This window comes from Caretta caretta, chromosome 5 (genome assembly GCF_965140235.1).
Source record: "Caretta caretta isolate rCarCar2 chromosome 5, rCarCar1.hap1, whole genome shotgun sequence".
Taxonomy (NCBI): Eukaryota; Metazoa; Chordata; order Testudines; family Cheloniidae; genus Caretta; species Caretta caretta.
Genome location: NC_134210.1, coordinates 57,078,759 through 57,105,142, shown reverse-complemented (window position 1 = coordinate 57,105,142; position 26,384 = coordinate 57,078,759). Strand labels below are relative to the sequence as shown.

Genomic DNA, 26,384 nt, shown 5'->3' with positions numbered 1-26,384 from the left:
AGCATCTTTCTGCACCCATGTTTCTCGTGTTATCTGGAAAATGCAACATCTTCTAAATATCTCAGTTAACTATAAGTTTTGTAATTTTCATATTGCAAAAGCCTATTCCATACAATGCCCTCTATTTCAGTCTTCCAAAATCCTCCTTTTCAGTCAGTTCAAAGCCACTGAACAAAATCAGTTTTTGTTTTATCTGACTATTTGTGTATCACCTCCTCTCTCTTTGGTCTTCTGTTGCTGTGACCAGGAAATGATCCTTCAAATCCTTTTCCTTTATAGGTTGCTACTTTTCTGTTTGATCATATTCTTTCAAAGGGGGAGCAGTCATCTTATTATGCTTTGGTTTCGTGGTCATCATACTTCCTCTTCGGTATCCAGTGTTTTGGAACTCTCTTCCCCATACTGTCTTTTTGACATTTTTTCATCTCAAAACCCTTCCCTCTTTTCAGTGCTATTTTAAAGAATTCCATGCCTTTTCATCCTCTAGGCAAGGCCAATATTTTGTTCTCACTTAAGACGTATAGTTGACTTTTTCATTGCTGATTTTGTTTTTTTTGACTTCGTCCTCTTATTTTTCCCCTAAAATAAGTCAACAGTTATATGTAATGTAACAGTAGTGATTAAGAGAGGAGGACCCACTCCCTGTGAAGAAATAAAATTTAAAAGTGGAGTCCAATAAAACATAATCTGAAGTGAAGATTCTTTACGTGAATTCTGTTAACCAGTTAAATTAACCACGGAGCTTCTATTCGTATTTCTCATTTTTCTGACCATTTTCATTTACTAATATCTCACATTGTTAAACAAAAGCACCTAAATCCCATTTCCCAAAAGGGACTTAGACCGGGGTGGGCAAACTATGGCCCATCAGACGTTTTTATCTGGCTCTCGAGCTCCTTCCAAGGGAGCAGGGTCGGGGGCTTGCCCTGCTCCGCCTGCCCGGTGCTCTCCAGCCGCTGATTCAAAATTCCCTTGATGAGCACCATCCTCTGGCACACAGAGCCACACTGCGCAGGCACATCTTCACCCCGCCTCTATGCAGCAGCACACCCAATCCCCTCCCAGTCTCCTGTGGCCCCACCCTTGAGAGCCTCGAAACCACTCGGGGACCACACCCATCCCAGCTAGGGTACTTCTGCCTGTGGCGGTGCCTGGTATGGCCACCTTGGTGTCACTGCCAGCAGAGCCACTAGGAGTCCCCAGTACCACCCATGTAGAGCCCCCCCCGCTCCGCGCCACACCCCATGAGTGCCTCCTCCCTCCCCCCCTTGGTAACATCCTCTATAGAGCCCATCCATGCTACGCCCCAAAGAGTTCCCCTCCTCCACCATGTGTTCATGGCCCGCCATACAATTTCCATACCCAGATGTGGCCCTCAGGCCATAAAGTGTGCCCACCCTGACTTAGATCCTTAGGAGCCAAAGTCTTATTGAAAGACAGTGGGACTTAAGCATTTGCCTAAGTCACTTTTGAAAATGAGACGTAGGCTTCTGAGTCACTCCAGCACTTTTGAAAATTTTTATCCAAAGTACATTAGTTTTGAGACTACTTTTTAACAAACTTCTAGTGTATAGAAATGCAGATAATTGAATTATAGCAATTTTTTTTAGAAAAAGTGAGATGAATGGGTTTTTTTAACTTTGCCTTTTGCAAGGAAATAACTAGTAATGTGCTCTTTAAATATTATGAAATTTTTATTAAGTCTGAAATTCTTCATGAAAAGTCTTTTTGAAGACAGTACTTTAGACGCTAAAAATCTGGTGGGAAAAATCTTTAGAATGAAGCTTCTCTCATAAAGATCACATTTCTTTAAGCTGCTCTGTTTTACTGACCATTGTATTTAAATGTTTGCTATGATCATTCATAACATGTCAGCTATGTTGAGAATTTTTGCACACTAAGTCACTCATAAGGATTTTGTTGGTTTCAGGTGGCCCGAGTATTTTATTACCTTTGTGTAATTGCATTGCAGTATGTGGCACCTCTGGTAATGCTGCTTCATACAACTCTGCTTTTGAAAACATTAGGTAAGCAAAATTTGATAAATGAAAACAGTGCATATGTTTACAAAAAAATTTCTAGTCCTATTATGAAAGGCTTTTATCATTTTATATCTGTCCATTAAAAGAAAGCATGTGTAACCAATAATATACAGAGATGTTTTCTGGTCATTTAAAACAGTAGCTTTAAGACAACTCTGTCTTCTTTCTGATTTTAAGACACCTGTTAACCAGATGTTAATTCCTATTTGTGATTGATATTCCAACAAGGCAACTATTTAGTATAACAAATTAAGATGTTTTATGTATATTGAAACATGGATTTTTTTGTTAGCTTTTTACATTTTATAAACAATTATGCTTTATATATCATTTTATGGAAATCTGTTACATTCATTTTAGAAGATTTCATTAAGTCTTAAAACATCCTTAAAACTGCATGGACTTCTTGAACACTATTTGTAAATGAGGCATGGGTTTTGTTCTTGTATTAAAAAGACTAGAGCAAAACCAGACATCATGAAGGATATGTCTTTCACTGTCTTACCAGATCTACTGTAGTGAAATTAGGGAGTTGATATCAGGCATGTTGCAATTTCATATTTAGAAAGTTATTTAGAAATAATTTTCTATTTCTAATATGTCGAGGATACTGTTGCTACATTTATAGATTTGACTAAAGTAAAAGGAGTTGGAATCTAGTTGCTTCATTTATTATCTTACTTTTAACAGGTAATTATTCCTGGGGCATCTATCCAGAATCTAGCTCTGACTTTCCAGTGGAGAACAGACCACTTCCCAGTTCAGTTTACTCTGACTCTCCATCTGCTGATGGAAAGATGAAGGTAACTGTAGTACAAATAACAATGGCATTGGGCAGCCTAAAGAACATTTTCACTCCTCTCCTATTCCGAGGACTCCTGTCTTTTCTCACTTGGTGGATTGCTGCTTGCCTCTTCTCCACAAGCCTTTTTGGGCTTTTCTATCACCAGTATCTGACTGTGGCATGAATAATCAGCTCACAAAGGAAATGTATGAAATTAACTTCTCAGTTCAAACCCATGTACCCCAGAGGGGCTGAAGAAAAAAATGGAAGAATGCACACGTGAATTAAAAACACATATCAAGTTTTATTCTTAAATGCTTCCTCTGTATTCTCAGGGTGAATATTATGTTTAAAATCACAAGTGGGTTTAACTTTTGTTACCGAATGGTAGGTAACTAACTGCTGAATTATGATATTGGAACTGTGACTAACTTTTTTGAGTGGCTGATATTGGAGGGCTAGTTAAAAGAGTAGCGCCTGTGGGTACCTTGCTTTCCATTAACACTAAGCCACCCTCAAAACTTTGTATACTGCTTCAGTCGTTGACTGATGACTCTTAGTGGTATTGAGGTACAGGTAACACTCATGGTGGCTGCCTAGTTAAACAATCTTGAAACTGAGCCATACAATGAGGAGAGAAAATAATTTCTGTTGGAACGATATTGATCACTTTTCTGTTTGAAAAGCAAAAAAAATCCAACAGGACAAAAGAAATACTGTATATTACAGTGAAGAAAGCTATGTAATATTTGAATTTAGGGTAGGAACAAATGCATGGACTCTGCAAGTATTGCTGCTGAAGAAATGCAGGAATGCTCATGTGTAAGAAGAATATTATAAAATATATATATTGTTTCAATCCCTGCAGCCATTTTAAAATAATGAATGGCCATATAAACCCTTGCAAGTACAGTATTGGTGCTACTGTTGATCCACAGATTCCATTTGGGTCTTTTAAATTTCATTTTTCCAGGTAATAGATAAATTCCATTGAATTCACAAAATATTTGGAATAGATTATCAACACTGATCAAACTGTTTAAAAAGAATAACTATAATCCTGCTGAGTGTGTATGTATCTGTAAGTATATATAAATATATATTATATATTAAATATATAATATATATGGAGTCTATAAAAATAAATATTGAATCTTTAAGTTTGCTGAATGTATGTTACAGGGCAGTGGGACAGGGACATATATGTACCTAATAAGTTCAAGTTCTCTTTTTGAATGAAAATTAATTTTTTTTTTTTTTTGAAAATTCAGCTGGAAGGGCTATTTTTTGGTGCCTCTACAAAGGTATTTAACTTTAATAAAGAACCTTTGAGTTTTATTGAAAGAGATTGACCCAGAATCTTATCTTTCCTGCTCTGTGTGATCTTTGTTTGTTAGTCTAATGTGAGGTTACCCCGCTGATGTAGAAATATTGAACATCTTTTAGTCTCAGAAATATATTTTCTGTACATAAGTTTTAAAACGTATAGTAAGGAGGAGTAAAGTATTAATTTGACAAGTTTTGTTCAGTTTGAATAACAGTTCCTAAGTGGAGTATTTTGAGAACAAATTAGAAGGACAGCTTTTTTTTTTTTCAGTTGCTTTGTGTATACTGTAATCAGAAATGCAGGATTGGGAATTAATGTGGGGTAACTTTTTTTTAAAATTTTACTTTAAAAAAAAAAAAGTGCACTGCAGAAAGATATCTCAGTGTTTAGTATGAGAAAGTAATATTAGCCTTACATAGAAAATATGGGTAATGGTTTTGGGTTTCTTTGAATTATTTGTGTAAAACTTGGAATATAGTAAACAAATGGAAAGACTGTTACAAAATGCTTAATTTAAATGTTCTAAATCTGTGGTATGGGAAAACAAAGCATCAAAGAATACTGAAAATTAAGGATTTTAGATAATTATCCATTCTTCTCTCTCCATCAAATAGTTTTGAAAGCATTCAAAAATATTTTAGCTCATTTTCTGTTACCATAATAAGGTTTATATACCACTACTTCTCACCTGCATCCCCCACTGCACGCACACGCCCTCTTAAATATCCTGACAAACCTCTTAGATCCTGCCAGTTACCGTAGGAGTATAGTACTTCATAGCTAACAGTGCTGTAAACTTCGCTTATACCCTAATTTTTAATAGGTGATAGTGGCAACCACTATCTGAATGGCCTAAAGAATATTTGACTTCATAGATTCAAAACTTGAAACATTCCTATGAAAAATGCCCTTTCAGATGATTGACAGATAGGTCCAGCAATACTGGACCGGCCCATTTGCTGGGTGTGTGTTGTATATGATTAGCAATGAAAGAATAAGGTAGCCTTATTCTTAGGGCCCTACCAAATTCATGGTCCATTTTGGTCAATATCAGGGTTATAGGATTTTAAAAATCAGTCAGTTTGTCTTACTGACTGATCAAACTGATATACCTGGAGAATTGACTTTGATAAATCAAGAAACAGCTTGATTGTCTTTCTATCTTTGTTCTGATTACCATTTCTAGCCATTGCTTCTTGAATGTTGCATCCAACCCTGTGGTCCTGCAGGTTTCCGGTTGGCTATGGGTGGAAGATATTCTCTCTTCAGTGACTTTCATTGACTTAGAATCTTGCATAATCCATGGGACTTCTTCTACAAAACCTATCTAGGTCAGAAAATCTTTCTGACATGGGGGAAATGGACAAAAAAGAAGTAAAAAAGGACATTACTATAGTGATGAGTATGGTATAAAATAGGTCTGTTGACCTATAGTTGAATGGCATCTTCATGAGCAAATGAATAACCTGTTTTGTGCTTCATATTAAGTCATTTCTAGTTATCTTTTACCCTTGTGTATCTGTCTGCCATTCTCAACAGTAACCTATAAAGGAAAAAGTAGGTTTGTGCTCTTTTTTGTTGTTGTTGCATCTTTATTATGTATAAAGAAGGCTTATGGGGTATGGACTTTGGCAGGAGTTCTCCTTCTTTACATTAAAAAAAAATAAGGTTTTCTTCGTTTCTCTTGGAGGATTATATGGATAGCTGCAGAAAACTAATAGGTTTCAGAAATACAAAGCAAGTAATTCCCTGACTGAGAGAAAGCAGTTTTTAGTCAGGCTGCTTAAAATGTTGTGTGGCTTTCTTCACAAATTACCTCTTTCTGAGAAAAAGAACTGGGAGATAAGATGTCTTTGGTAAAGATTCAACAGCCCTGTCCATTCAGTTAAGAAGATGTGGCTTGTGAGCCAAAGGACTTGACTAGAGAGTGTGATTTTTTTAAAACCCACTATTTTAACTAAATTGAAGTTTTTGTCTTAATTGAGTTTGTGGCTTATTTCAGTTTAACTTGATCTGTTTATTTTTTACAAGATTAAACTAAACTGAAATAAGAATAGCAAACCACAAACTTGCACAAGTTTAACTAAATTGGTTAAAATAATATCTTTTTAGTTAAATGGGTGTGTCTAGACCAGGCTTGAGACCTCTGAGTTCTCATCAAAAAGTAGGGAAGATCAGCTGTGACATTCCTGATAGGAACTCTTTTTAAGCTTAGAAATGTTTTTTATACATCATAGGAAAGGAGAAAAAGTCATAAACCAGCATTTTTCACTTTGCAGGGTACCTTGGAGTGCCTTTTGGGCTGTACTATCATCATGTGTATATTTCAGTAATTGAAGAGGTCTTTGGGATTTCCCAGCTGCCCAAAAGTTTGCAGTTGTTTGCAACCACAAATTCTGTGTCCTCTTTTTCTCTCTCTTTTTTTTTTTTTTAAACCTCTTTCTTACATAAGAATCAATTGGTACAACAAAGGAAAAGGGCATTTGGTATCAGTGAGAGAGAATGAACAGCATTATATGGAAGAAGAGCTGCCTTAGAAGATTCATTGCTTAAACCCAGTGTTACATAACATCAATCCTTTATTCAAAGGAGATGGAGAACTTGTGAATAGGAATTACACACTTATGCCCTAATTATAAAGTCAAACTTACCTAGAAGCAAGCAGTGTGCCATGAAGATACGTGTTAGCTGTCTAAACCACAACGCTCAACTTCTGAGTATATAGTATGGTTATTGAATACAGAAAATCCTAGCTAATCTCATCCAAACACCTGTCTGTCTCTCTTTACGTCAGCCACCCATGGGCGCAGAATTCACCATTGCTAATTGAGGTCTTAGGTTTAATATTTTTAAATAAACTTATGACTATGAAAATTGTCCTCATAGATAACAATATTGTGAAGTTAGTGGTGCCATAAAATGGAAGCCCTTACACCTTTTTATTCTCAAAGACCCTTAGTGTTATACTTTTCCCTTTTAAGCATTAGCTCACTTTCCATAGAGGAACTTTGTGTTATGCGAACCAATAGCCCCCAAATTTAGTACTGCACATAGTCTATTGCCATTGCTTTTTTCCCCCCACAAAGCTCCTAAACATTTTACTCATGCTTGAAGAACAATGTCCATAGTAAAAATAGAAATAATGAATGAAAATACTCAAAGGCCAAAGGAGCTGAAGTGTTTTATCTTAAGGAAATGTTCCTAAGTCAGAGTGGGATCTTAATAAAAGGAAGAGAGCAGATTACTAGTGTTCTGAATTTTAAGATGAACATTTACTATAAAATAACAAATAAACTGTTATTTTAATCTACAGCTTAAATCCCCCCAAAGAAGTATTAAGGGCAAAATCTTGGGCTCTCTGATAAAGGCGTACTCTCCGTAGAGTACAAGTGTTACAGAAATATTGGATACACTGTCCTGTTGTTGGGCAAGATGGCTTAGGACAGCCAGTCACGCTGTACAGTGACATGCAGGTTGCTTCTCCTTTGAAAAGCATCAGCATGCCCACCAGTAGTACAGCACCACACAGTGTTGCCACCTAGTTGTCATTCCCAGCGTGAGGTGGGATGGGAAAAGCCTCCCGAAGTGGTTCTTACTCACTAGCATGCCCACATTGCACCAGTCAGGATTTTGCTGTAAGGCTTCCTTGCTGCAGTCTGCTCAAATTTTTTACAAGGAAGTTTAAATTTCGCTTTTCCACAAAGTCTCTAACTTTTGAGGCGATTTGCTGAAGCCCAGAGAAAAGTAAACCACAAACCAAGTCTTTTTTGAAATCTCCCATTATTGGTTGTCAGGTGAATAATGATGTACTGGCCATTGTTTTGAGAACCAGTATATATGTATTTTTATACCTTTGTTGTAACAGTGTTTTTAATGTTTTTAAGTTTTAATGTTTTTAAGTTTATTTGTAATCCTGATGCCATGGAACATGTCCTCGTGTTTATTCATGTCAGTGCCTCCAATTAGATCAACTGTTTCTACATGTTGATTCTTGTTTAAACTTGAAGCCCAGATTGATAAATTTATAACAAGTATAAGCTTAATAAGTATATACTTATATAATAATATATATTAAGTATATACTTAATTAAGAAGTATAATTTATAACAAGTACAACTCGGTATCAGTCTGTAAATGCCAAACAGTTCTTTAGGTTTAGATTCCCATTATTCAAAATCAGGAAATGGAAGAAGCTGAGATCTGTAATATCTCTTAACAACACAGTATGTTCATGACTTTGGTATAACATTCGTGGGGGAATCCTGTGCTAAAAAATTTAAAATTCTGTGCAGAATATTTTAAAATATTGCATATTTTGTCAAAATAATGCCATATGACCATGTCAGTTTCAATTATTTTGGTAATTTATTTAAACTACAATACAATGCATGGAGAAAGGAAGTAGGGAGTGTTGGAGGAGATCCCCAAATTCCCTTTGTCTAATCATATGTCGCTAGGTTTGACCTTTTTAGTTCTAGTTATTAGTCAACAAATATATGCATCCGTATGCTCAGTATTACATCGTAGGCAACTGAAGAGCACGTGAAGGCTGGGAATTCAAACTCACAATTTATATTAGCTACTGACCATTTCCAGAAAGGCCGACAGTAAACAGTTCTTGGAGCACATTTTGATAGGAAAATTTTTCAGTCCAAACATTTTGAGCAGTTCTAATCACTAAAGCACCATAAGCATTGATAAGGCTGTTTTATGCTCCTGAGGGGAATTCACTAAGAATGGGAACAGTTCACTAACAATGATGGGAACAACTAAGCTGGCAGGCTGCTACATTCTGCTCTGAGGGGACAGAGTCTACCTCACACATACCTCCAAACACCCAGAAGCCCTACCCCTCCACATGGGATGCACCACAATAGCGAGTGAGAGGGACAAAGTCTCTTTTGCTTGCATGCCTGCACACCCAGCCCCCACTCTCTCACAGTGATTTACATCTCCACTGGCTGCTCCAGGTACCCAAGCCAACATGCCCAAGGGGCGAGTGACTGCTCTTGCAGCTTCCCTTTGCTTCCCTGTCAAAAGTCATTTTTCTGCAGGAAAGCAAAACATTTTTGCGGGGGATATGAATTGTACACGTGCACAGTGGCACAGAATCCCTCCAGGAGCACAAGTAGTAAACCTCCTGTAGCATTTAAAGAAGCAACTTTTCGAAAAGTCTTACTGGTTGGCCATTTTCAATTACTTTGTGTGATAGTTTTGCTGTATTTTTGAAACCTGATTTATGATGTTTTATGCTTATAAAACCAGGCTTTGCCCTAATTTTCAGTATTCTTTGTAACTTTGTTTACCTCTTATGTACTATTGTCTTATGTACTTCAAAAGCAGATGGGTATTTACAATATTTTTCATAAAAGGTAAAACAAAGAAAAGTATACCAAAAATTCCTTTTTGTAAATCTGATTCTTACATGTGTAAACATGGTGTGCCAACAAAAACTGTATTTCTCCTGTTTCTGGTTTTCCTGTCTTAACTAAAGTGGAATATGGGCATGATTTATCTTGCATTGTCATAATATGAGTAGATAAACATTTTTGAGAACATTTATCTGTGGCAGAAATGTGGGGGAGGGGAACCCGCTTTTATCCTAGTATATCATTCCCTTTTAAGTATAAGGACATATTTGTACTTAAAAATACTATTACATTGTTTAGGCCCAGAATTTCACTGAAGTTAAAATTGTTGTAAACTGTAAATTATTGCAAACTGTACATGTCTCCAGACTGTAAATATTTTTTAAATCTATCATAGTTACTGGGAACTTTAAAAATTAATATTTTATGTATAACCTGACAATTGTTGCTCTGTTGCTACTGAAATAGCTTTTGTTAGCAAAGGGTACATAGATCAACACATCCTGTTCCTAGAACTATGCTGGCATTGACAATATTGATGCTCACAAAGCAAATTATCTGTAACAGACTGTGACCAAGAGATGAAAAATCTTTATTTGCCCATGGAAAAGGTCAAAATTTACGGGAAACTTCCAAGTCCCCCTCTCTAGATTAGGGTAGGTTTTCAAAAATTTCCCACTTACACTTTGAGTTCCACCATCTTGGCAAGATTAAGCACCTTCATTTGATTGTCTACCAGTTATCACTGTTTTAAAACACCATATTGATTAGAGCTGCTCTGAGCAAAGTTACATGACGTGGTGCTTTAAAATCAGGCACACCACCTATGCTGTACTGCAGAAGGCTCCCAAAAGTTGATAACATAGTGGAACCTAACTGGTATTGGCAAAGTTGCATCATTTAAAAAAAAAAAAAAACAACCCCAAAAACCAGAGGATAAGGGTACAATATTACCAATGTCTACACAAAGAACAAACTCCATCTTCTGTGCATGCAAGGTGTTACTAAAGTGCCTGGACCTGCACATCCTAGAGCAGATACTAGGAATGACATTTTCAAGCAGACATTTTCTAAAGTTGTGCACATGCCTTTGTGCTTCTCTTGGTAGGTATGCATACCTAGAAGATAGCCTGCATTTTCTTAAAAAGAGATCAGCCAGTCTGTAAAAACTTGCCATGGGAATTTAATTTTAACTCATTGAAATATGTGTGTGTATATGTATAGATGGATGATGTGGAAAAATAAATTCTCATGGCTAATATTTTAACTCTATATACCTTTTTATTTCCAATAAGTTTATTTTTTGCTTTTATTGCATAAATATTCCAAGAATTCTGCCTTCCCTTTACTGTATTTGTAAGAACACCTCAGTTCTTCTTACACTTTCACACTTTTTCCATACTTGAGATTAAAGAAATTACAATTCTGTACCGTTAGGACTGTCTGCAATGGAATGGTTGACTTTGAAAGAAGTTTAACACCTGCTTTGCTACAAGTTTATAGTTTGAGCTCCAGTCCTGCAAGGACTTACGTATTTAACTTGATCTCAATGGGACTATTCATGAGCATTAATGAGATCAAACCTAGAATACAAAAGAGCAGGAATTACTTGGACGTATGGAGCTGAACATAATGGATCCAAAACAGGAGACCAGTGTTAACTGTTGTACAGTTTTTTAAATTTTGTATTTTTAATAACAGCCTTATGTACTGTTGAATGCTTTTGTTAGGACAGTGGGCTGCCAGCTTGACTTTTAACTATCTTTTATAAGAATTTGCATGCTTTAAATTTTAAGATTAAAAAACTCTATCAAACATGATCAGTCTGATTCAGCAGAAAAAAAGTGATGAAATAAACATTTTTAGATGCCTAGTCTGGAGGTAATTATTCTGCATGTTACCTGTAAAGTGCTTGTAACTTGAACTGTTTGCATTGAATTAAGTCTGTACCAAAGGAAGCACTCCTTAAAGGAAGCCTTATAGTGTGAGCTTTTAGCTCTAAAAAATGGCTTTAGCAATTAGTATATTTAATGTATATAGCACATGGTTTGGGGAAAACTTGTTCCTGTAAGCTACTATACATTAGGTTTTTTTACACTGTGTGTAAGAAATTATGTTGCTTATTGCTGCTAATGGTTTATCTGGAGAATTTAAGATGATTTTCTATCTTGCTTGAAAAGTGTTAGCATGTGTCAGGCAGCATTTTCCTAATGTTGATGAACATAGTAATAAAGCTCACTAAGTTTCGATGTTAATTTAATAAAATTCTGTGAAATACAAAGATTATGCTTTTTGAGCTCCCCAGTTGTCATTCGGTGAAAAATTTGTAATTTATGATTGTGGTTGATTATACAAACATAAAATAAAATTATGCGCTAAAAGAGAACGTATATTGGCTAAAGTACTAGTGGGGTTACCACAGTGACTGCAGGGAAAGCTGTTGATAAACTGCTGTATGTGGACTCACTTCAATCAATCTTGTTTGGCTCTTCATTGCCAGGGGTATTGTGAAGGACAAAAGTCTAAGTGAGTTTGAAAAAAAATTGGTAACATTCATAGAGGATAGGTCAATCAATAGCTGATGGCCAAGATGGTCAGAGACACAAACCCCATGCTCTGGGTGTGTGACTGCCAGAAACTGGGACAGGATGTCAGAGGGGTGTATCATTCAATGAATTACCGTTATGTTCATTCCCTGTGAAGCATCTGGCACTGGCCCCTGTTAGAAGACAGGATGATGGGCTAGATGGACCATTAGTTTTGACCTGCTGTGGTCATTCTTATGTTCTTAATCTGCTTGCCTTTTTAAAGCTTTAATTCAAATGAGGGATTTAATGTTTGATGCAATGTTGGTGGTTTAGAATTTGCTAAGTGTAATAGAAGTGTTCTAATCTTTAGTTAGCATATGTCTTGCTTTTATGCACTGAAACCTTTTAAACTGTTTGTTTATACAACATATACTGGGCTGCAGTATAATTGCCATTATTTTATACAGTGCTGCCCAAATCAGAAATAAGGCAACTTTTAAAACCAAAGGTCAATAAATGTTTCATTCTTAAATTTGATTTTGTATATTTATACATCTTAAAATTATACTAGTTACTGGTTCTGCAAATTTGTGCAAAACTGACTTCCAAGGAACTATTTGACAACCTAATTAACTGAATAGCGCTAGTCAAAATGTTTAATTGATTTAGCTTTGTTAAAAAAAAATCCCACAAACACCTTGATTTTTGTGTGAAAGTGTTTTGAAAACATATTTTAGAAACTTTAAAGGAAGAAATGTAGCAGACATGTAATGTGTTAGTTCAATTTGTGTGTGGGAGGGAGGTTAATTACTACTGTGTGACTTGATTGGTAAGCATAGGCCTTGTCTGCACAATTTTTGCTCCAGTATAATTGTCGGGGTAATTTTTTTTTAAATCAGTATAGTTAAACTGATACAACACCTAGTGTGGGTGCAGTTGTACTTGAATAAATGTGCTTATACCTGCATAGCTTGTTGCACTTCCTATTTGGGAATGAGCTATCCTGGGATAACCACATTGATACCAGTATAGGTGCATCCACACTGGGGGGATTTTAGTGCTTTTATGCTGGTATAGCTAAAGCAGGACCACTCTTGTGTGCAGATGAGGCTTTAGTCATGTGAGTAACAGTCCTACAACTGGCTCTGTGCAATTGCAAAGATCTGCCCACAGAGAGCCGGTTGCAGCATCAGACTCACAGAGAGACTTTTTCATAGATTCTAAGGTTGGAGGAGATCATTGTGATCATCTAGTCTGACCTCTGTATAGCACAGGCAATAAGTCCCGCAAAATAATTACTAGAATATATCTTTCAGGAAAACACCAAAGTTTGTTTTAAAAATTGTCAGTGATGGAGAATCAACCACAATCCTTGATAAACTGTTCCATTGGTTGGTTGGTCTCACTGTTAAATATTTACACCCTTATTTCCAGTCTGAATTTGTCTAGATTCAACTTTCAGCCATTGGATTGTGTTTATGCCTTTCTCTGCTAGAGTGACAAGCCCATTATTACATATTTGTTCACTGTGTAGGTACTTAGAGACTGTAATTAAGTCACTCTTAACTTTCTCTTTAAGATAAAAGAACAGGAGTACTTGTGGCACCTTAGAGACTAACAAATTTATTCAAGCATAAGCTTTCGTGGGCTACAGCCCACTTCATCGGATGCATAGAATGGAACATATAGTAAGAAGATATATAAATATAGATATAGATACAGAGAAGGTGGAAGTTGCCATGCAAACTGTAAGAGGCTAATTAATTAAGATGAGCTATTATCAGCAGGAGAAAAAACTTTTGTAGTGAGAATCAAGATGGCCCCTTTAGACAGTTGACAAGAAAGTGTAAGCTCCTCTGGTCATCAACTCTGGTGGGTGGAGACATGCATCTCTTCCTTCCTTGCCTTCGCTGTGTTATCCCCAGCAATAGGCAGTCTGCCTGACCAGGACTGCTTTCTTTCTTTTTCTGAATCAGTTAAGTGTTGTTGCACACAGTTATAAATTACTACACAGTTAAAGTAAAAAATGTTAGAGAGAAAACATTAAAAACAATAAAAGAGCCTACATACATGCTAATAAACTCACCAGAGATCTGGTAACTTACCTCAACTGTAGCGTAAGTAAGGGATTTTCAGAGGCAAAGCTCTTTCTGGGCTTCAGCCTTCTGGGTGGTGGAACGTGTCCTTTCAATGGGTGTCTTAAATCATGCACCTGTTTTTATTTCCTTTTTACTAAAGGCATCTTGTCTCATTGATGGTGCGGTCCCTGTGAAGCAGTATAGCTACTGTGTAGTAGGAAGAGAGCCTGAGACATAAACCCTTGTATCAGAGACCTGATATGAGGCTCACAGAATCTGGCAAGAAACAGGGCTGATATTGCAAAAATGCACATTCTTAAGAAGTGCTACTCTCAGAGTGTCCACGCAAACACCTCCTGATATCAAGTGGTACCAGAACATTTTAATATTAAGGATGGCACAAAAACATTCCTCAAGGATAACACCCTGACCATTCCTAAAAGATAAGGTCAGGATGACAGTACGTGATAGAGATGTTTTGATTGAACCAGCATGTACAAAATGATGGGTGATAACTAGTGATCTTAGGAGGCAGTAACTAACTCTGTGAAAGGGGCAGTACTAACTTGTTTGTATCGGGGTGTGATCAGGTCACTCAGGGTGAACTGCAAAGAATGGGGCAGACAATCCCCAAAGCTGGTTGATATTCCAATACGTAGATTTACCAAGCCAGCACAAAACAGCTTCTATAATACCTCACTGGTTACCCAGAAGCCAACAACACACCTCCCTTAAAGTAACCCAGCCTTAGGTCTCCACCCAGACACCTAAGTCAAATGTGATGAGGATTGCTGAAAATTCTATTCATCATATAAAAAAGTTCTACCAATTCCAAAGGATTGGACACATTACCTCTCAGGTTAATGAATACAGTGGAGTCTCATCTTACGCAGGGGTTAGGTTCTAAAGTCAGCGCGTAAGGCAAAAATTGCCTATAGTCAAAATTACCCTTGAAAATCTCTTAAATCGCCCATAAAGTACAGTATACTGTACCTGGTTTTGTGTATACTACCCTGTACAGTAATATGTATAATGTATACAGTAATGTACAGTATATAATAGTACCTATGCAAAATATAATTTTACAGTACTGTATTTTTAATTACTGGGGTAATTACAGAGAGTCGTCAGGGCTTGATGTCGATCCAGGAGACGGAGATGACAGAGAGCTTGGGTGACGAAGAGCAAGTTGTAGACGAAGTGGTTGGCTTTGGTTCAGCTTGAGAGGTTGATTGAGTATGTTCATCTGCTGCTTCCTTGAAAAACATGGTGATCAGCAACTGTCACTGTTGTCTCTTGAGCTGCTCGAACATTTCTTGATACGGTCTCAAATGGTCCGTATTAGTATGTGTGATTTTTGAGGCTTCGTTCCACAGAGGGATAATATTCAGAAATTAAATCAAGTGTTTTGCTGCTTAGGACACTTCTGCAAATTTATGAAGATTCCAACTTGCTGGCTCTTCCTGTTCGTTGTCATCATCTTCGTCTTCTGTAGACTATTTTGTCAGTTCCTCTAACTGTTCGTTAGTCAATGTTTCTCTATGGCTCTCAATTAATTCTTCAATTTCTTCCTCAAGGATGTCGACGAAGCCATCGCCACCCACTTGCCTGGCCACCTGAACAATGCGTTTCACTTCTTTGTCAATGGTCGGGAAACCCTTAAAATCATGCACACATTCTTTCCATAGGTTTCGCCAACATGCATTGACTGTTTCAGGCTTGATTGCATCCATTGCCTGTTTAATATAAGTGATGCAACTGGCAATGTTGAAGGACTTCCAACACTCCATCACATTAAGATTGGGATCAGCATCCATAGTGCTACGTATTCGTGAGAAAGTAAGCCTTATGTACATGGCCTTGAAACAGTGAATCACACCTTGGTTGAGAGGATGGAGGTGGTATTGAGGGGGAGAAAGACTACTTCAACGTAGTTATGCGCAAACCAGAGTGTTGCAGGGTGGCGAGGAGCATTGCCTATGATCAGGAACACTTTAAAGTCAAGTCCTTTCTCTTCGAGGTACCACTTTTCCTCCGGAATGAAACACCTGTGGAGCCAATCCAGAAATAATGCTGCCGTCACCCAAGCCTTTTTATTTGATTGCCAGAACACAGGCAGGAGATTTTTGTTCTTGCCTTTTAGGGCATGGGGATTTTCAGCCCTGTAGAGCAAGCCCGGCATTTATTAAATGCCCAGCCACATTGCCACAAAACAACACAGTCACACGGTCTTTAGCTGCTTTGCAGCCAGGGGCTGGTCTTTCTGATTTCAAAGTATAAGTGCGGTTGGGCATTTTTTTTCTAGAAGACCTCAGTCTCTTCAGCATTAAAAACTTGTTCTGGAAGATAGCCTTTTCTACTATGATTTTCTTTAATTGTTCGGGGTAGGCTTTTGCTGCCTATTCAATGGCAAATGCAGCTTCACCAGCAGTCTGCACGTTTTTGAGGTTGAAGCGGTTCCTAAAACTGTTAAGCCAACCTTGGCTGGTTTTGAATTCCTTCTCATCAGAAGGCTGTCCCTCTTCAGCAGGAGGTTTGAACAGCGCATAGAGGCTAAGAGCCTTTTCTCGTAACATGTTGCCATCGATAGGCACACGTTTACAGTTCAGGTCTTCTAGCCATAAGTTTAATGCCTTTTCAGTCTTCACTAAAGTCTTATCACGCAGCTGGCTCGTCATCTTAGCTAGCAGTCACTGGAACACTTGATGCAACGGCTTGATGAATTTCTCTCAAATCTTGATGGCACGGATGCTAGATTCATTGTGGCCATATTTACGCGCCGTGTTGGAGACTGACATACTGTCTCTCAATAAGTCCAACACAGCCAGTTTTTCCTCCAGCATTGGAACAGATTGCTGTTTCTTCAGTTGAGCACCAGATGAAGTAGTTGGCTTGCGTTTAGGGGCCATGTTGTACAAAAAATACATACAGTATCTTTAAACACTAGAATCACACTCAGCACAGCGAGATGCTCACACTATGAGAGAGATGCAGGAATTGAGACCGACTAAGGGAACAGCAGATTCACGTCTCCCATCTCACACTCACTTCAGGGCATACACTTATTGAGTGGAATGGTGGGCAGAATCGCCCACGCTATTTACAGATATCTTGTTGTTTTTCTTTTTTTTGCCAAACGCGTATAGTTGAACTAGTGTAAGTTAAATGCACATATGATGCAACTCACCTGTATTTCAGATCTTACCCAAATACATGCTTACAGCCAATTCTTATTAACTAAACTAAAATTTATTCAAGAAAAGAGAGAGAGTATTGTTTAAAAGATCAGTATACAAACAGACATGAACACAATTCTTGAGGTTCAGATTCATATCAGAGATGGTGAGCTTTGTAGTTGCAAAGAGTTCTTTCAGGAATAGTTCATAGGTTGTAGTCCAAAGTTTATATTCAGGGTGATCCAGTCAGGACTGGGATCTCAGTCCTCATGGCTTAGGCTTCCCCTGCATGAAGTCTCAAGCAGATCTGAGATGACAGGATCAGGGCCTAAGGGTCTTTTATACAGTTTCAGGCCCTCTTGTGACAGCTTGTAGTCCTTTGGCGAACAATAGGCACTTATGGGGACTTTGAAGTGGACCCATTTCCTAAGCATTGTGGGTAATTATACAGATTAATGTAAGGCAATTGCCTGTTTTTCCACCATTCTCAGATGATTTGCTGTACATTTCAAAGACACATGAATACAGCAATATCCTATGTTTATCGTTCATTTAAATGTTAGGGTGTCCTTTTGATCTTTTAATTAATAGCTATAGTGAGACACAGGAACTGTCTGTTTACATGGCTAATCATTAAACAAGATACAAGTAAATACATACAATTAATATCACCTTTAATTTCCATCAATATAGGTTTGCATGTCAAAGTTCTAGCTTATCTAACATGTTTCCAAAGGTTGACTCTGGGTCAATTAGCCTGCAAGCTGCTTATCCCTTTCTGGCTATGTGTCACACGGGATATCTCAGAGGGAGTATCTTTGGCCAGCCTAGGGAGCAGTGGTAGAAAGCCCTGCCACTGACTGAGCTGCGTCCATTGTCACGAGTATATATGTCTTAGTATTCTCATAGAGTCTGCCATGTGCTATTGCCAAGCTTCGTCAACAATAAACCTGGCTGGGTGCCTTCACTAAAAACCACGTCTGGATATATTGGGCAGTTTAATTACGGTCTGCTATCTGCACAGAGCTGGGACTGCACATTGAATGAACACATGTAGCCAATATCTGACCACAGCTACAGTGTGGGATTTGGTTTCCAGGTCCCTGGATCAATTTTGTGTTCATGGCTTGAGTCTGAGCACAGTACTCTGCAGCTGAGTAACACAGGGTGAGACTCGTTGCTTGGAGTGTTTTGGGGCATCTCCCCATTTCGTGCTGGCCAGTTTCTAGAGTACACAATTCCTGGAGTTCACTTGCTTTTTCAGCTTCTGGATGTGTTCTTTGAATATCCGTGTTCAGTCGAATCTGACCTCTATGGTACACTCAGTGTTCATAGAGCTCCAGGATTATACCATCCAACAATATCTGGAGCTTTTGCTTAGCCTGATGTTTCAGGTGAAAGATGCATATTTGTATATTACTAAGGTTGGCATTCAGGTACCATGTGCAATAGTATTCTTCAGGTAAACTCAGAGAGCTGTGTCCAACTCTTTCCAATTAGGTGACAATGCAAAGATCGTTTGCATAAATGAATCTTTCTGAGGAAATTATAGTAGGTCATTTTGTGTAGACATTAAACTACAAGTGTGATAGCACTGAACCTCGGGGCAGTCTTTTCCACTGAGTATGCCATTGACTTTTCTGCCCAGTGATTGTGGAGCAGGGAGGTGACCTAGATCATGTTGCTATTTCTCTAAATTCTTGCCAGTTTCAGTAGAAGTGCATGGTCATTCACATTGTTGTAAGCCGCTCAGCAAACATAGCACCTGTAATCTTGCAGATTTCGAAGTCATCATTATTGTATCAAGTTAGATTTACAATTTGATCACAGCATGAACTGGTTTGCCCAGCTGCCCTTCCTCTACTGGTGCCAGTCTAATTATCATCTGCTCCTATAACTTACACATTGAGCAGAGTAAGGATATTGGGCAGTAATTCTATGGTTTCATTCATTACACATGAGTGTATAGACTGGGAGGCAGAAAAATGAAATTCTGTAGGATCAAGCATTATTGCTATTGCAGAAATCTCCAAATTCCTACTATGTTCTACAACTTCTTGAGGTGGACTTTTTTTGTGCGTGCACAAAATCAGATCCCCAACCCCTATGTTCCCCTCATACTTAGAATGTGATTGTGGAGTTTGCAGTTTAGTAAGGATGGTTTCCTTGGCCTGCATGGATTGTTTTATGCAATGTTCTGAATCTATTGTGTTCACTTAATTACTCATCTCTTTAAAAATATCAAATATTTATTACAAACTGCAAGTAACTAGTTTCAGAGTAACAGCCATGTTAGTCTGTATTCGCAAAAAGAAAAGGAGTACTTATGCACCTTGTTAGTCTCTAAGGTGCCACAAGTACTCCTTTTCTTTTTGCAAGTAACTAGATTCTGTAACAGATGTAAATTGAAAGTGGCTTGGGAACAATGGTACTTTGGAAAAGTTACAGAAACATACGCTCTCCTTCATATTGAACATTTTCATTTACTTTTCTTACCTTTTCACATCCGAATTAGTTCATGTCAAGCTTCTGAAGTTGTGAAATAAAAGTATTGAAATGGTCAGGACATCGACATGCTAGTGTGTTGCTTACATGGAATTAAATTTTGACAAAAGATGGTTTGTTTCAAGAATCCTAATTTTCATCTTTCTTCTGATTCTTCTAATCAACAGAGTAAAAAATTGCAGAAGGTTTATTTCTGTGTTCTATGTGATGGGGTTATCAAATCCTGAGAAAATAACTATGAAACATTTGTATTTGAAAGGTTTACCATATACTTAATAAAAATAGAATTGTTAAAATATTGAAAGAAATTTTGTCTACCAGTTATCTATTTTAAAGCTTGTTCTGCTGTATATGAAAGTGTGAATGGTGAAATTTAAAACACTTATTCACTTATGGTTTAATATTCTATACTCAAAATAAAAATGCCAAGCAACAGCATCAGTCTCAAAATTTGAGAGGCAGCAACACGCAAGATTGTTCTAATATTGTTGTAAGCTAAACGTAGTAAAAACCTGAACACTGATTTGGGGGGCGGGAGAAGATGGAGGATATGCTTAAAATTAGTGATGTGCTTAAAATTAGTCATGTGCTCAAGTATCTTGCAGAATTGGAGCCTGGAGCATAACTGGCTATTACACATTACCTCCAGCTATAAGCTGTACATTTTTTTTTATTTCTACAAAGAAGCCCATAATATGGAGAAGGTTTCACTTAAGTGTCAGTCCCAACAGTCAATACAACAGCATCAGGGTACATATAGCAGCTTCATAAGTCTGCTATTATAAACTGGGTCACTGAAAAACTGGTTCCAAACTGTGTGTATTTTGTCCCTTGTATAAGTCTGTCTGATAGTATAGATTTATAAAGTGCCTTTCATCCCAAAGAGTCTCAGAGCAGTTACCTGAGTGTGCATATATGAATCATGCCCCCGCCAAGATAATGCATACATCTTTGGGATGGAACAATGCACAGTAGCACAACCCGGAAGAGCAAGAAGTAAAGAAGAAGAACGTAGGTAATTGAGGCTGCAGGGAGAATTAGAACAGAATGCAGATGCCTAAATAGGAATTAGCCCCATCATCCTAGCCGAATACCCATATTCTTATGGGATGTGACAAAGGCCTTTTAATAACTAAGTTGTCAGGATCTCAGTCTTACACCTCCTCTAGAAGCCTGCACTGACAACACTACTTTTCCCCCAGCATCAAACGTAACCCAAAGGGAAGAGTGCTGTCTACTGAATACCACACTCTTCTCCCTCTGGCACCTTGGCCTTTCATGGCCTTTTACTCCCCTCCAAGCACTAACTAGGCTTCACTCAGCTTCAGAGCGATATAGAGCTGATGTACCTTAAATCACAATGACGTATAATGTTCTTAGCCCAAATGTTATATTTAAAGGGACACAGTCAAAGAATTAGTTCTGTGCAACACCTGCTATAACAAGTAACATTTAAGATTACTAAAAAAGAAAAGGAGTACTTGTGGCACCTTAGAGACTAACCAATTTATTTGAGCATGAGCATCCAAAGTGTATGGGCTATCACCAGCAGGAGAGTGAATTTGTGTGGGGGGGTGGAGGGTGAGAACCTGGATTTGTGCTGGAAATGGCCCAACCTGATGATCACTTTAGATAAGCTATTACCAGCAGGACAGTGGGGTGGGAGGAGGTATTGTTTCATATTCTCTGTGTGTATATAAAGTCTGCTGCAGTTTCCACGGTATGCATCCGATGAAGTGAGCTGTAGCTCACGAAAGCTCATGCTCAAATAAATTGGTTAGTCTCTAAGGTGCCACAAGGACTCCTTTTCTTTTTGCGAATACAGACTAACACGGCTGTTACTCTGAAACCTGTCATTTAAGATTACTGCAACTGCAAAGTTAGATTATTTTTTTTTGGTGTGTATTTGACAGCAATTTGTGTACAGTCCATTTCACTGTTTCCCCCCAGTACAGTCGGTTGATACTGTATAGTTGGTCAGATTCATTTTTGCTTTGGTGTGGGTATTTTGCACAGTTGTTTGCAGTGTTTTTGTAGCTGTGCTGGTTCCAGGACATTAGAGAGACAAGGTGGATGAAATAATATCTTTTTGTAGGACCAACTTCTGGTCCTATAAATAGACAAGCTTTCCAGCTACACAGAGCTCTTTTGCAGCTCTGGGAAAGATAACCAGTGTCACAGCTGAATACAAGGTGGAACAGATTATTTAGCATAAGTAGTTAACATGTATTGTAAGAGACCATTCAAAGTGAGGTGGCCTGTTAACACCTCTGCAGGACAAAAAAGAGGGGTTAGTAGGTTACAGATTGCTATAAGAAGCCATAAATCCAGTGTTTTTATTAGGTCCATGATATTTAGAGTCTAGGAAAGTTATGAATTTAAGCTTCCAGGCTCGTCTTTTGAAGGTATTGTGCAGATCGCCTTTGTGGATAAGGACTGAGAGATCAGATATGGAATGATCACTTTGTGAAAAGTGTTCACCCATGGGTGATGTGGTGGTTTTGTCTTTAATCATTTTTCTGTGAGAGTTCATTCAAGAGCATAATGATTGTCTTGTTTCAACCACACAGTTGTTGTTGGGGCATTTAGTACACTGGATGAGGTATACCGCATGTTGTGATAGGCATGTGTATGTAAGTGGGAGAATGGTCCCACTATTGTGGGGGAATTTGCTTGGGTTCTATATTACCCTGATGTAATCAGATAGCAAAAGGATTTGACTCCCCACCCTAACTCCCTTTACCCAGATGCTTGGCTCACCTCAAGGACTCCTCTTCCACACTCTCTTGTGTGGCAGAGTCCTCATAACCCCAATAAGGCTGGGGACAGGATTCCTAGTTTCGTGATGGGTTACATAGGACAGGGGCTAGTGTGTCCCCATTCCTCACTGACCACTTCCCTGACCGAGTGATCACTACATTGAATTTAAACTAAATACAATTTATTAAACAGCAACTGTAAAAACCCAAACACAACAAAGGAAAAATGGAAAAGGTTAAAAGAAGAATGAACCCCGCCTTATGGTTATGGGAAACATCATGAATAGTAGTCTCTGGAACTTAAGAAAAATACAGTCTATTCCTTAAATATCCTAGGCCTCCTTCCCAGGACCTGGCTGTGTTGCAGTGATACTGTGGGTAAGACACCTGCTTTGGTAGTGGCTACATACCCTTAGGTTCTAGGTGGCAAGACCCTTCTCCCCAGTATCAACCATCCCAGCAGGTTCATGCACCCCTGCCCCTCCAAGTCCAGCCTTCGGGGCTTTCTTGTCTGGTGACATCTCCCTGTACTGGGCCCTTTCTGCCCAGGGTCCCCAGGTGCTCACCACACTCAGCTCCAGTATTGGGGCGTGGCCAGCCTTCCACTAGTCCAGCTCTGGTCCCACGGGTCTCCCCAGAGCTCAGTCTTGGCTCACCATCGATGCTGCTGGTCTCTACTGCTCTAGCTCCCTGGCTCTGGGCAGCTTCTCTGTCTCCAGCTCCGCTCAGCTCAGCCTTGGAGCTGCTTCTTTGGCTCCTCTGGTTCTGGCCCTTTGTTCTCTTCTCCCCCATGCCCCCGCTTAGCTCTGGCCTGCTGCATTTTCCTTTGCTCTGCTCTAATCTGCCTTGGCAGCCACTGCTCACATGGAGGGTGGGCCTTGATGGGCTCTTGATTCCCTCATTGGCCTGCCTGCCCTGTCAATTTGACTGACTTGAACTGCTGGCCTCTCTCCATAGGCCCTGAGGACTCTCAGTCTCAGGATCCTCTTCAGCCCTTCCCCTTTCTCCTGGTATTGGGAAAGGGCCAGCCCAAAAATCCCAGTAAGTTTACATGTAAGATCCATGGATCTTAAAAGGTGTGTTGTTGGGGATGGGGGGTTGTTGATCATCATAGCAGTGGAGCTATGTCTACAGGTTTTGCATCTGTTGTTTGGGCAGGGTCTCGTGACGCTTTGAGTTGGTTTGTTCTCATCTGTGGGGAGCTTGCTTCTGCTGATGAGTTTGGCAAGGCTGGGAGGTTGTTTGAAGGCCAGAAGAGGTGGTTCAGGAAAAAATTATTTCAGGACCTAGTCACCACTGAGTCTAGCTTGTAATTGTTTAATGATACCCCATATGGGTACCGTGTGGAGTGGTAGGTGACAACTATGGGGGAGGAGGCAGGTTGCTCCATTTAAGCAGGTTCTCTCAGGGTATTTAGGGGTGGTCCCTTCCATGATGCAATCTACTTCTTTGGTGGAGTGCCCTTGTTTGGTGAAGGTGATTTTAAGTGTGTTAAGGTGTATATTCCAGACTTTCTTCTTGGAGCATATTCTGTGTTATTTGAGTGCCTGGCTGGAGATAACCGATTTCTTGGTATGTTTGGGGTGGTTACTGGATTTGTGAAAGTAGATGTGATGTTCTAAGGGTTTCTTGCATATAGTTGCCTGTGGGGTTCCCTTGCTGAAGCTGACCGTGCAGTGCAGGAAGTTGATGTTCGTTGGGAATGTTCTAGTGAGAATTTGGGTGAATGGTAGTTGAAGTTGTGGAAATCTATGGGGGAGTCTAGGTCATATGTCCAGAGAATGAAAATATTGTCTTTGTATCTCAGGTATCTCATTGGTTGGTCTCATTGACATAGTCATCATGGTTGAAGACTACAGTGGCACCCGTTTATCCAATAGCTGGTAGCTGGATTTCAGGGACTGTATAGCTGTCTTCTCAGCAGGGAAGAGACTGTGGTGGGTGTGTTTAAGGATTTCAGTCAATTTTTTTTCCTGAATCAATCAATGTAATGATCAAATGTGTGGTTTTGTCCACTCTGGGGTGTCCAGTAAGGGGATTCTTTTTTTCTTATGATTGTCAGTGGGGATTTGGTAGCTGTGAATGGTGTCATTGTTGTGAAATAATTCTGTGAAGCAGAGTAAGCAAAATAATTCTTCTAGTTCTCCACATGTTAGTATGTTATATGGTTCTGTGATAGGGCAGAAGTTCAGTCTCTGGAGAGTAGTCGTGATAAAGTGATGATGTTGGGGTGTCAAGTAGTGTCCATGTGGTGGGTCCTGGTGTCGTGGTTTCTCTACAGAGGTGTTCTGTAGGTGTGGAGTTGTTGTAGTTGGTTCCACTTTTTGTTTTTGTGTTGGATAGCTGTGATTAGAGTTTTTAATAGTTGCTGTGGGTTTCTTGCATGATCTTCAGGTAGGTTTCCTGATTTTTTTTTTTTCCCCCCTCCTTCCAGTGTGTGGAAGTATGTGATGAGTTCTAGTTGGAGGTGGTCTCTTCTGGAGCATGAGGGGTGCAGATGATTCCTCAGTTTCTCCTTCTATGAGTACCTTTCCCAGACTTGAAGAAGAGTTCTGTATAATCTCAAAAGCTTGTCTTTCTCACCTAAAGGAGTTGGTCCAATAAAAAATACTACCTCACCTACCTTCTCTATTTCATATCATGTCAGGCGGAAAAGGAAATGGTTATTTAACTCAAAGACTGGCAGTGGAACTCATGGGCATGTGTAATATCTGAAACCTTTTACCTTTGTTTCAACCAAATTGACTAGATTTCATGTTGAGTGTCCCTTTAAGGATGAAGTGCACACAATAACTAGCCATAATTGGCTAATTGCTGGCTGTTACCTGGTGTAAAATGTTATCTGGAAGAGAATGAGGGAGAAAAAATATGGTAGAAGGTGAACACTTTGAAAATAGACTATGCTGTTGTATATGAGAGGTTACCACTATGCAAATGAATTTTTCTTCAGGAAGTTTTAAAATAATGAAATCACTTTAATGTATTTCTAGCAGGTCAGTCAATTTAAAAAAAAATGTTTAAAATTAAGTTTGCACTGACCCTGAATCAGAAATGTAAATAGTATTAGGTTTGTGGGTAAATATCAGTATCTGATTTTATAGCTGGAGAAACGTGTGGAGAGAGGTTTAGGCCAAAGTTTTCAAACCTTGGTATCTGAAGTTAGCCTCTTAAAGCCATATTTGGGCATCTATAAAAGTAACCTGAACTTCAAAGGTGCTGATCAGTTGCAGCTCTCATAGAGTTCTTATGTGCTTATGTTAGAGTTCAAAGTGAAGGAGACAGACCAGACATCTGTGCCCCCTCATCCCAAAAGTTCTCACAAACAGCAGCTCAAGTCAGATAAGTGTCCCTGTGGGACAAACGTGGGATTTATTTACATTAACGCTACGTTCTAAAGCTGAACACAGAAGAAGCATCCTTTGGTAAGAAGCGCTCTAAACAGCGGTCTCCAAATGCATTAAAACTACTGATTTTAGGCAAGGGAGAACATTCCTCTTCCTCCTAAATTTTTCTTTTTCACTTGCCACATCCCCGGTGACTTGGACTCCCCTCCTGCCCAGATATTCTCCAAATATATATGCATTCCATTGGGCCAATGCACATACTTGTCCCAGTTAGATAAAGAATTATTGGAATTGGGAGGGCAAGGCTATTCCATACCATAGTAATGCCTTCCTGCCCATTTCCTCTCCTATGCTGTTAGGATTTTCTTTATAGAGATTTGAGAGAACTGCAATTCCTTAATCTTGTGGAAAGTGTGGGTTGAGCGTGCACACATGAAGACCCCTCTTTCATGATGCTGCTAAACTGTCTGGA

The 26,384-nt window shown here is 38.8% G+C and overlaps 1 protein-coding gene across 4 annotated transcripts in view; it reads left to right on the top strand.

Annotated features, from left to right (window-relative positions):
- TMEM161B (transmembrane protein 161B) overlaps positions 1 to 11,805 on the top strand; it is a 79,958-nt gene extending 68,153 nt beyond the window's left edge. For all 4 annotated transcript variants that reach the window (XM_048849442.2, XM_048849441.2, XM_048849440.2 and 1 more), the window contains 2 exons: positions 1,931 to 2,027; positions 2,733 to 11,805. In XM_048849442.2, coding sequence (XP_048705399.1) covers positions 1,931 to 2,027; positions 2,733 to 3,010 — 375 coding nt within the window. In that variant the 3' untranslated portion in view covers positions 3,011 to 11,805. The remainder of the gene's footprint in view (positions 1 to 1,930; positions 2,028 to 2,732) is intronic.
- The last annotated feature ends 14,579 nt before the right edge of the window (positions 11,806 to 26,384 follow it).